At 41.0% G+C, this 12,312-nt stretch overlaps 2 protein-coding genes across 2 annotated transcripts in view; both read right to left on the bottom strand.

Annotated features, from left to right (window-relative positions):
* The window catches only part of LOC107591890 (janus kinase and microtubule-interacting protein 2-like), a 29,183-nt gene extending 17,107 nt beyond the window's left edge, over positions 1-12,076 (bottom strand). The window contains exons 1-6 of the mRNA XM_016281170.1: positions 11,816-12,076; positions 8,720-9,214; positions 7,495-7,674; positions 7,227-7,340; positions 5,574-5,720; positions 2,116-2,265 (exon numbers count right to left, since the gene is read on the bottom strand). Coding sequence (XP_016136656.1) covers positions 2,116-2,265; positions 5,574-5,720; positions 7,227-7,340; positions 7,495-7,674; positions 8,720-9,214; positions 11,816-11,959 — 1,230 coding nt within the window. The 5' untranslated portion in view covers positions 11,960-12,076. The remainder of the gene's footprint in view (positions 1-2,115; positions 2,266-5,573; positions 5,721-7,226; positions 7,341-7,494; positions 7,675-8,719; positions 9,215-11,815) is intronic.
* Positions 12,003-12,312, bottom strand: part of LOC107591888 (janus kinase and microtubule-interacting protein 1-like) — a 22,467-nt gene continuing 22,157 nt past the window's right edge. The window contains exon 7 of the mRNA XM_016281169.1: positions 12,003-12,068. Coding sequence (XP_016136655.1) covers positions 12,003-12,068 — 66 coding nt within the window. The remainder of the gene's footprint in view (positions 12,069-12,312) is intronic.

Below are 12,312 nucleotides of genomic sequence, written 5' to 3'. Positions count from 1 at the left end.
GGGCTGGGGAGCGGTCATGAGTGGCCGCTCTGCCTAGGGTCTGTGGGAAGGCCATCATCTCTTTGGCACATCAACTGCCGGGGAATGCTGGCCGTGTTTCGAGCTCTGACACACTTCCTTCCAGACCTAAGGGGGCATCATGAGTTTGTCCGCAATGATAGGAGCTGCTAGGAGCTGTGGGTATGGCCCCTGAGGGGGCACAGCTCCTAGCATCTGGTCTCTCAACTGAGGTTGTTGAGACTATACTTCAGTCCAGAGCTCCCGCCACTAGGAAACAGTATGCCTTGAAGTGGAAACTTTTCGCTTCATGGTGCGGACAGTGACTGCAGGACCCAGTCAACTGCCCAATTGGTACAGTTCTGGAGTTTCTGCAGGAGCGATTCTCCGCAGGGTTATCTCCCTCCACTCTGAAGGTATACGTGGCGGCCTTAGCTGCTTACCACGCCCTTCTGGGTGGTCAATCATTGGGAAGACACCCACTTGCCACTCGTTTCCTCCGTGGCACCCTGAGGCTGAGGCCAGTACAGCGCACCAAGGTGCCCTCATGGGACCTGGCTGTGGTTCTGGAGGGCTCATGCAATGCCCCCTTTGAACCCATAGAAGAAGTTCGGTCAAGTTGCGCAGGCTCAAGACCATCTTTCTCCTCGCTATTTCCTCACTAAAAAGGATCGGGGATCTTCAGGCACTCTCTGTTTCATGCCTGGAGTTCGCTCCAGGCATGGTTAGGGCATTCCTTTACCCGAGGGCCGGGTATGTCCCTAAGGTGCCCACTTCTTCACCAGGGCCCATAGTACTTAAGGCATTCTGTCCTCCTCCATACCAGGAAGTAGGCCAAGAAAGGCATAATCTGCTCTGTCTAGTTCGAGCACTGGACGCTTACGCACACAGAGTTGCCCCGTCGCGTAAGGCAGATCAGCTTTTTGTTTGTTTTGGTCCGCCAAAGAAGGGATTTCCGGCGACCAAGCAGACTACGGGTAGGTGGGTGGTCGAGGCCATCTCACTAGCCTACGAGTCCTCTGGCCTCCCATCACCTATGGGGGTCAGAGCGCACTCGACCAGGAGTATGGCGGCCTCCAAGGCTTTCAGCCTGGGTGTGGCCTTGCAGGACATTTGTGCTGTGGCGGGCTGGTCCTCTCCACACACTTTTGTCCGCTTTTACAACCTAGACCTGGCTTCTACCCCAGGTTCCCAAGTTCTCTCTTCGTGATGTGCTCATAGGACACACACACAGGCAGGGACTTGGTAGTATGGCGCAGTTGGTATTCTCGTTCCCAAAGCGACTCGACGCAGCTCGAGTTCCTGAAGGGGAACGTCTCTAGGTTACGTATGTAACCATGGTTCCCCGAGGGAACGAGACGCTGCGTCTCTTTGCCACACTCCCTGCATCCCTGCAGGCGCTACTTCATCGAAGCTGGGTGGCGCCCGGCCGGATGCGCTTTTATGCTTTCTGGTGCTTACGTCACCCTGCTCGTGACGTCTCGCTGCTCCATTGGACGGATTTGACACGTGCTTCAGAACGCGGTCACGCAAGGGCGTTCCCAAAGCGAATCTCGACGCAGCGTCTCGTTCCCTCAGGGAACCATGGTTACATACATAACCTAGAGATGTTTCCCAAATGCAAGAACCGATTCTGAACTGCCTGAAACAAGTCATCAGTGATTTCAGTCTGACTTCCTGCACAAACCTACGTAGGTTTGTCACAAATTTGCTTAATGATCTTTATTGGTTGCCATGTGTAGAAGACAGTATTTTCTGTGCGGCGAATGTGAAACCACTTTGCATGTACTCCCAAAGGATGAGGACTGAGGAGTCTCACCTCTCATTGTGTTCCCGTTATTTTATTCACGACTGGTTTTCAGAAACTTACAGGATCACAGCCTATAAGTATGATCCATTATTTATGTATATATTTTCTACTGAGTGTTCAAAGCACAGTTATGTGTTGTATACAGTCTACAACAAGTGCACTGCTGTAGCCCTCCGCTAACTGGCTAACTCACATTTTTGTCTTTTGTCAAATTCTTCTGCTCATCAGCTGTGAGCCCACTATTACCCATGTTGATACCTTCATTGCAAATATCAACATGTGTGTGTTTATGGCTCACAGAAACAAACCTGCGTGAGCTCATCTATAATGTCATGCTGCTCGCTGATTTGCAAACGCAGATACTCGACTTCCTGTTGCTCGTGGGCGTGACTCAGGTCCGTTAGAGACGTGTGTCTCTTCAGCCCACCCGGCTGCAAGTTCTGCTGGGATTTCTCTTTCTGAGGAAACACAGCGACAGAGATTTACTCTATAAACATTGTTTAAGTTTAAGTACAAATGTTCAATGTTTATTAAATGAATTCTGAATAAAAATACTTATCAAAATTTTATAACTTTCTTCACATGCTGAATAAAATTAATAATTTCTTTTAAAAAAGTAAAGGCAAGGCAAGGCAAGTTATGCAGAGGTCAGACAGATTCAACCGCAATTTCAAAAATAAGTTAAGTCTGTTTTTGAAGCAATTGATAGCAACATTTTGAAAGAAATAGTACAGCACCTTAAATTGTCAAACTGCGACCTTGACACACTTCCCACATCTTTTTTCAAAAGTGTGTTAAACTGTTTAGAAGCAGATATCTTAGAAGTGGTGAACACCTCACTTCTTTTTGGGACTTTTCCAAACTCCCTGAAAACTGCAGTTGTTAAGCCCCTCCTGAAAAAGAGCAATCTTGATAACATCATATTGAGTAACTGCAGACCAATATCAAATCTTCCTTTTATAGGCAAGATTATTGAAAAGGTTGTTTTTAATGAGCTTAACTACTACTTAAACTCAAAAGGATACCTGGACAATTTTCAATCTGGTTTCCGACCGCATCACAGCACAGAGACAGCACTAATAAAGATAATAAATGATATTCGCTTAAATTCTGATTCTGGCAAAGTATCAGTGCTGGTAGTGTACTACTAGATCTCAGAGCTGCGTTTGACACTGTCAATCATAACATACTTCTAGAGAGACTGGAAAACTGCGTCTGGCTTTCTGGGATGGTAATCAAATGGTTCAGGTCATACTTACAGGTCGTGGCCTAATGGTTAGAGTCGGACTCGTAACCCAAAGGTTGCAGGTTCGAGTCTCGTACTGACAGGGATTGTAGGTGGGGGGAGTGAATGTACAGCGCTCCCTCCCACCTTCAATACTACGACTGAGGTGCCCTTGAGCAAGGCACCGAACCCCCGCAGCATAAATGGCTGCCCACTGCTCCGGGTGTGTGTTCATGGTGTGTGTGTGTTCACTGCTGTGTGTGTGCACTTTGGATGGGTTGAATGCAGAGCACTAATTCCAAGTATGGGTCACCATACTTGGCCACATGTCACGTCACTTAGAAGGGAGAGGTTATTATTGGTGCTTTTCCACCGCATGGTACGACTCGGCTCGCGTTTCCACTGCAGTTTAGTACCGCTTTAGAGAGGGCGGGATTATTCACATGTCGTTATAGTTGCGCCTCCTTTACTGCCGCAATTCCTAAAAAACGTTTTAATTCTGCATCGCCCCATACTGGATCCACTCCTCTGCTATCAACGAGAGGAACGTCTGTACTTCCTCAACAGACCACAAAACCATTTTTTGGTTGTTAAAAAAGGTGCGCTCGTTCAAAACAGTTGCATTCGATCCTTCCGGCTGTGCTGATTTAAATCCAACGTTAGCAGTTCTCCCTGCGTTCCATTCGGAAGGACTCATCCCTATGCCCTAATCCCTTCAAAGGGTTTACCCTCTGGAGTGAGAGCTTCAAAGGGTTGAAGGGTGTAGGGGACCAAACAACTGTTTCTTGAAGTGCCCTTCTGCGTCATAATCACGTGCCCACACGGAGGCGCCGTCATCATGCAAAGAATCTGCGCAAAGGCTCATGGGAGCCCGAAGTATCCATAGTTGTACCCTTCGAAATCCTTCATTCCGAAGGGCCCTTTCAAGTGGCCAGTTTTGAGCACTTCGGTTTGGAACGACCCTTTAATATGGCGGCCATGATTGTTTTCACTACGAAGTGCCCTTCATAGGGCGATATATCCCATTTGGAACGCACCGTCTACTCTGTTGTGTTTGTGTCGCAAGTTCAGTGACGCAGGTAGTGGCGATTCTCTCCGGCCAGTCAGTAATCAGTTTACACGTCACGTTTTGGTAACGGTAACCGTGCCGTACCATGCAGTGGAAAAGCGCCATATGTGACTGTGTATAGGAGAGCATAAGTCTAAGTGGACGTCCATGAAATGCAGAGTCCCACAAGGATCAATTCTTGCACCGCTCTTGTTTAGCCTGTATATGCTCCCACTAAGTCAAATAAAGAGAAATAACCAAATTGCCTATCACAGCTATGCAGATGACACCCAGATTTACCTAGCCTTATCGCCAAATGACAACAGCCCCATTGACTCCCTCTGCCAATGCATTTATGAAATAAACAGTTGGATGTGCCAAAACTTTCTTCAGTTAAACAAGGAGAAAACTGAAGTCATTACATTTGGAAACAAAGATGAAGTTCTTAAGGTGAATGCATACCTTGACTCTAGGGGTCAAACACCTAAAAATCAAGTCAAGAATCTTGGGGTGATTCTGGAGTCAGACCTTAGTTTCAGTAGTCATGTCAAAGCAGTAACTAAATCAGCATACTATCATCTAAAAAACATTGCTAGAATTAGATGTTTCGTTTCCAGTCAAGACTTGGAGAAACTTGTTCATGCCTTTATCACAAGCAGGGTGGACTATTGTAATGGTCTCCTCACCGGCCTTCCCAAGAAGACCATTAGACAGCTGCAGCTCATCCAGAACGCTGCTGCCAGAATTCTGACTAGAACCAGAAAATCTGAGCATATCACACCAGTCCTGAGGTCCTTACACTGGCTTTCAGTTACATTTAGGATTGATTTTAAAGTACTTTTACTCGTTTATAAATCCCTCAATGGCCTAGGACCTAAATACATTGCAGATATGCTCACTGAATATAAACCTAACAGACCACTCAGATCATTAGGATCAGTTAAAAATACCAAGGGTTCACACAAAACAAGGGGAATCTGCTTTTAGTTATTATGCCGCCCGCAGTTGGAATCAGCTTCCAGAAGAGATCAGATGTGCTAAAACATTAGCCACATTTAAATCCAGACTCAAAACTCAATATGTTTAGCTGTGTATTTAATACAGTGCAATCTGTGCAAGTGCACTGTGCAATACAGTGCAATCAGTTCGGACGTAGCACAGTGCTCGAACTGATTGCACTGCATTTTATGTATAATCTTTTTCTATTCTTAACTGTTTTAATTCATTTTAAATCAATTTTAGATTATTTTAAAAGTTTTTAATTTCCTTGTTTTATTGTTGTGATTATTTATTATGATTATTTTAATTCCTTTTATGTAAAACACTTTGAATTACCATTGTGCATGAAATGTGCTATATAAATAAACTTGCCTTGCCTTCGGAGACAAAGTTTCCTTTCTGATAATGTAACAACAGCTAGGACATGATTATTAAAATCATGTCCTGTCCTACATTATTTCCCATAATTTTCCGTTTTCCCTTTAACAACAAACCTGTTCTGCGTTCTCTCTACTGAGTGTCTTCAGTTTGTCCTCCATGCGCTGTAGAGTCTGCTGCAGCTCTTCATTCTTTTTATTCAGCCGTTTATTCTTCTCCATAAGAGGCTTTATCTCTGCATCTGTTTCTCGCACTCGTTTCAGCTGTATGACAGAGAGAGACTGATCTACATACAGAATGCAAGACATTTGTGCTAAACTACAATTGGGATTTCCATAAGGATCTTATGAAAATTATCTTACAGATTTTTACAACACAAAATATAAATCTTTTGAGAACAGTGGCTTTAGTGGGTGAGAGGTCAGCAGTGAAAATGATAATGCCAAATGCAAACAATAAAATACAACTAACCGTATAATCATTCATCATTATGATAAATTAACAGAGGAGAAGATGCAGGTTAAATAATATATACAGTATAATACATTAAATGCAGGTTTGGTACATGATATATAATCTGGGTCATGAAGCGAAACCAGTTGAAAATCACAGATTTAAAACATTGTTCCCAATAATCTTTCACTATTACAGTTAAAAAACTGTTGAAAAACTGTAAACGGTTTAACATCACATGTAATTTTACTGCAAAGTATTGTCAAATGTATGTTTTTTAGAAGAAAAAATTAAAAAATTAATATAATTACCATATAATTTACTGTGAAAAAAGGGTAAAAGGACATTCCCAGAGGTCACACAAGAAAGTTCCCTTTGTGACACACCACATATGATTATATTTTACGTTTTGTTTCTTTATATTTACGTTAACAGTAAAGCTTTGTGTTTTTTAGTTAATGATTATTGCATTATTTTAGTATAATGTGTTACCCTGATGGTGCTTTGTCTGCATCACCCTGCGCATCGGATATACAGCCATGTTTATGATCAGGCCATTTGTGATGCATTCATCATGTGGCTTTCTATTGTACCACCTGGTTATCGGTACATTTTGCAAAGTATTTTGGTAGTTCGAGTAGCTTGGTATATTAACATTATATCACTTAATGAAATATTCGGTTATAAATTGTAAAATATACATACAGGCCCCAATATTCCATCCTATTACTGAAACATTGTCACGGTAATTTTTTCACTGAATTTTTGGCAATAACAGCTGCCATTTTGAACTCTAAATATAAAGGGTTAGTTCACCCAAAAATTAAAATTCTGTCATTAATTACTCACTCACATGTCGTTCTAAACCTGTAAGACCTCCGTTCATCTTCGGAACACAAATTAAGATATTTTTGATGAATTCTGAGAGCTCTCTGACCCTCCCATAGACAGCAATGTAATTACCACGATCAAGGTCCAGAAACATAGCAAGGAGATCGGTAAAATAATCCATGTGACATCAGGGGTTCAACCGTGATTTTACAAAGCTACAAGAATACTTTTTGTACGCAAAGAAAACAAAAATAACGACTTTATTCAATAATTTGTCCCCTCCGCGTCACCCTGGTGCCATTTTGGAGAATATCCACTGCACGTAAACAGGATATACTATTCTGTGTAAGCTGTGTCACGTGGATGTCACATTTTTGGGTGAACTATCCCTTTAACAGGATATTTTACAGTGTATGATTCAGATAAGATCTTATTAGATAAATTCCTAAATTCCTTTAGTTTGTTGAGAGTGTATGTGTATGTACCAGTTCATTTCTCTCATCTGACAGCAGGGTGTTTCTGTCCTCTAGTTTCCTGATGACTGCCTGCAGCTCAGCGATCTTCAGCTGAAACCTCCGTACATCCCTCTCATCCGCGTCCTATGAGTGGATAAACATACTTTATTGTGTGATGGCAAAGTTCATCATGCAGGAAAAAGTTCTCGCCATGTTAGTCCAGCTCTAATGAATGTTAATGGTCCTGATGATATAAAAGCTTTTTGTCAGATGTTTCTGATCGTAGAACTGAACAAACCTGGTTATTGACGGAGTCTGTGTTTTCCCCGAGGAATGGCGCCACCTCTCTCTTCGGACTCCCATAATGCCGCTCTGATTCCTCCTTCTGCAGCAGTAGACGCTGTGTCTGTCCCGCCTGCACACCCAGCTCTTTTTCCAGTGACTGCACCACACGATCTCTGCTCTTCAACTCGTCCATCTGACATAAACACACTTTTGAGTTCATGTTTTTTGTGGTCCAATTCACAAAATGTCCTTCCTTCAGGTCTACCTACTGTACTAATAGCAAAAATAGCATTGAGGTAATTCCTACTAATGCATATATAAATATATAAAAACTTGAAAGGGTTTGGGCCAGTAAAGACATTTACAATGTTACAAAATATTTCTATTTCAAATAAATGCTGTTATTTTGAACTTTTTATTCATCAAGGAATCCTGAAAAAAGGGTATCACAGTCTCCACAAAAATATGAAACAGCACAACTCTTTTCAACATTGATATCATAAGAAATGTTTCTTGAGCACCAAATCAACATATTATAATGATATGTGACGCTGAAGACTGATGTTATGAAGCTGAAAGCTGCAAATTCAGCTTTGCCATTACAGGAATAAATTACATTTTGAAATCATTTCAAATAGCAAACAGATATTTAAAATTGTAATAATATTTCACAATAAACAAAACCATTTAAAAAAAACTTACTGACCCCACCCTTTGAATGGTATTATACATAAACTGTTTAAAAAATGTATGTATATCAAAAAAATAAGCTTTTGGTCTGGCCAATAATTTGATGATGTACTGAACACTGATCCGGTGTCTTTAATTATAAGGGCGCTAAAATCAAATCGGTGCAAAAAAAAACTTAAATCCTGTCTATTTGTTCTTTGTCATATGAAACACTATTTGTGACTGATTGATATAAAGAATGAGTTTTTTTTATTTTGAGGGCTGTTATACATTAATATCAACTTCAGCTGATATTTGAAAGGTGATGCCAATGTCAATATTTTCTCTTCTATTCAAGCTTAATACGCAGAGACAACTGTATAAGTATGTAAGTATAAACATTTGTAGGTTGGTTCCCCACTGTGTCTTTGTTTGTTTGATCCGGAGCAACCACACTGATTCAACCAATGGCATGAGACTGGAGCGGAACTATCAGCCATTGTTTTTACAATTCTATGTGGTGGCATTCACCTGAACTTTTTTTAAATAACTCCTTCCATCCTTCTTACCAGTCTCCGGATTTCTCTCTCGCTCTCGCGTTTGATTCTATGAATCTCTTCCTGATGAGCTTGATGGGCCACCCTGAGATCGGCAGCTTTGGCTCTGTCGGCCTGCACAGCATTGGACAGCGCCTCCTCTGCCTGCCGCCGCAACGTCTTCGCCTCCTGCAGCTCCTGCGTGAGCCTGAGTTTCTCTGCCTCGTAGCTCCTGCGGGCCTCCTCTCGTGCCTCCTCCTTCAGGGCATTGCGTAGCTCGCTGCTGGCTCCGTCCCGTAAAATACACACCAGCGCCTGAAGCCGGGACAGTTCTGTCTCGCGGAGTCTTGCCGCCCGGGCCAGCTCGGTCTCGTGTTGCCGAGACAGGCTCTCTCGTGTGGCTGCCACCTCTCGCTGCTTCTCCTCATGGAGCTTGACGCGGAGTTCAGTGAGAGCGACCGAGTGCTTGTGCTGCTCAGTCTCTCGTTGGGCCCGTAACTCTTGCAAACGTTCCCGTAATTTGCCCACCTACAAATTGAGAGACAAGGTGTATACACTGACACCAACCAAGGCGAACATTGGCATTCACATTAAGGTTCTCATAATGTCACAAGTTTACCAACAAATTCCCATTTACTTCTTCAATCTGATTACTAAGGTATTATTAAAATAATGTATTTTTAAAAAAAAATGTTTATTGGGATTCCTTGGGTGAATCTTTGCTCAATTTTTGGCATTAATGGATTTAAACAATTATAGTTTTTAACATGTAAATGTCTCAAAAAAGACAAAATAATATTCTGTCCAAATTATTTACACAGATATATACTCTCGATGAACAGGCTGAAATAGGTTATACTTTATTTTAAGGTGTCATTGAAACAGTCTAACTACGCAAATAAGTACTGAGTGATATTAATTAACTACATGCACTTTCTATAGGGTTACAGTTTGGTTTCGAATTAGTTACTTGATATAATCCTATAATTTATCATCATTACTATGGTACACGCATATAGCATGTGTAACTGTCACTTTAAATTAATGTGTTAACCTGAAATATTTTAGAGCCTTTGCCTTACTGTACATACATTGCATAGTAAAGTAACCTGATAGACCTCTCAGATCATCAGGATCGAGTGTCTGCAGCTGGAATAAGCTTCCAGAAGTCAGATATGCCCCAAAGGCAGCCAGATTCAAGTCCAGACTGAAAACACTGTTTTTCCCTGTGCTCTTACTACACCTTAGTTGGCAAGCTTGCACCACTTTTCATATATCCAAATGAGTCCAATCCGATTCCAGATTCTGAAAGTTCCATTTATATGAACCCTAGACTGAAATCTGATTCACATTTTCTTTTACATGTGCATTACATGTATTCTGAACAAAACATCAGCACATGAGCAGTGTCCAGTCGTCGCGCTGAGAAGTGAAGAAAGCCACCTCGATGTCACTGGAAGGCAGACTTATTTAAGCATTCACATGCTTATTTTTGTTTCCTATCAATCAGATTACTTCAGATCTACAGCACCCCTTTCATTCGAATCAAACTCAGCCAGATAGATTGAAGTGTTTATGAAGGTGCTTCAAACTAATGATTTTCAAATGAATAGCACTTTGAATTACCATTGTGTTGTAAAATTAACTTGACTTGTATAGAGTAGGGCAAAATTAGAAAACGTATATTGAACAGTCCATTATTCTCGCAGACCTCCATCCTCTAAATTTACTGACCGGATTTGTGCCTAGCTCTTTGGCACTTGGCACATATTCTCCAGACTCTGTTTCCACCATTAGCAAATGTCTTCATATTACATCAATATTTTATAACCTTCAGGGTTTTATAATGGTTTAGAGAGAGGGACAAAACATAGTGAGCAAGCAATGAGCTAGAAAGAATTAAACTAGTTTTGCATTTAAGCCCCGTATAAAAAACATTGTTTGATTTGATTTATTTTACCAGGTCTAAAACCATGTTTGCATCATTTGATTATGTGAAATAATTCCCATAAACTGCCACATCTATCCTGGTTTTCCAGCAATGTTAAGCTGTCCCATTGTTTGACGCTTCCAGAGGGTGTGGCATGTTATCTCTTCTACTCATTATGGCCATGAAGCAATCACTGGCACAAAGAACTGCTCAGATTGGTGATGGATTTTGGGATATTTTGGGATATTTTGGGATTCATGAATTTGTGAGCGATTATGAATGCTTACATGTCTGAAAAACATTAATAGCTCCGGATTATGTTTTCTGGATCACACTGAGATGTCATAAATAAACATGAGAAGAGCACAAATGTCCAGTTTTCCAGTCCTCTCTTTTCACAAATCATAACTTGTGCCTCCTGGTATTGTACTGATACTTATGTCATTAATATGGCAACTGATGTACTGGATACTAACAACTCTGTCTGAAAAAAAAACTGATCCGATTTCATCAACTGCAGCATAATAATGGAGACAGTTCCTCTTTAAAAAAAAAAGTCTGCACTTGCACATATTCTTTTAATGATTTTGCACATTTACTGTAATTGCATATTGCTATTTGGACCCACTTAAGTATGACTTAAGTACATCTTTATATGAAATGTCATAATTACTTCTACTGTCTTGTACGGTTAAAGTGTTCTGCTAAATGTACTAACAAGCATTTATGTTAAACTAAAATATACTTTATTGTTATTTCTATTGAATTGTGTATGTCATGCATTTAAATATATTTGTAATTACACATTTGGTAATGATGAAGTTGCGGTTTAGTTTCAATTGAATTTTAAAATATGTTGACTAGAAATGTATTATTGAATAGCATTACAATACAATTCTAATCAAGTTAATGTATTTCTTTAAAGCAAGACAAAAGATTATTAAAACATATGGTTTAAAATGCAATGTAAAAGAAAAACTTTCAATTTGGCATGATTACAAAGTGCACCTTTTAAAAGTGTACTTAAGTGCCATGAAAGTGTATCTTTAAGTACACTTAAATGGCCGTTTTATGTTATTAATATTATATTATCTCCAATAATTTTTTTTTTAAATACACTTTTAGGATTTGAAGTACTACTAGTGCACAAAATCAGATTGGGTGTAATGTGAACAAAGCCATGCAGTAGATGGGCGTACCTTGCCTCTTTCCTGTTGCAGTTCATTTTGCAAGTCACTCAATCGGCTCCTCAGTTCTTCATTGGCTGCCTGTAGAGTTTCTATTTCCTGTTTTCCTCTGCTCTTTTTGGGAGGCGGGGCTGATGTGGGCGTAGTTGCAGCCATCCTGCGCAAATGCTGATTCACCAGTCAAATCCACAGTCAAATCTCACTCTAAACCTTTTGTAACACTGGAAATCGACCACACCGTCACTGGCATCTTCCTCTTCTCCTGCTGGAAACAGAAAGAGTCGGTCTGTGAGTTCAGCATCCAAAGTGACTGCACACACAGTTGTTCCACTCAGTAGCAAGGGTGTTCCCCTTACACATGCACACAAACTACAGTCAACACTGACATATCTTACACATACGGATCTGAAAACTCACATGTGCCATTTGTTCGAGATGGTCCTCACTGCAGAAAACAAGATCCAGGGGGCGTGGTTGGATCCAGATCCAACTCCTCCCACCTTACATAT

The sequence above is a fragment of the Sinocyclocheilus grahami genome, unplaced genomic scaffold (genome assembly GCF_001515645.1).
Source record: "Sinocyclocheilus grahami isolate Dianchi unplaced genomic scaffold, SAMN03320097.WGS_v1.1 scaffold147.1, whole genome shotgun sequence".
NCBI lineage: Eukaryota > Metazoa > Chordata > Actinopteri > Cypriniformes > Cyprinidae > Sinocyclocheilus > Sinocyclocheilus grahami.
This window is presented reverse-complemented; position numbering and strand designations above follow the sequence as displayed.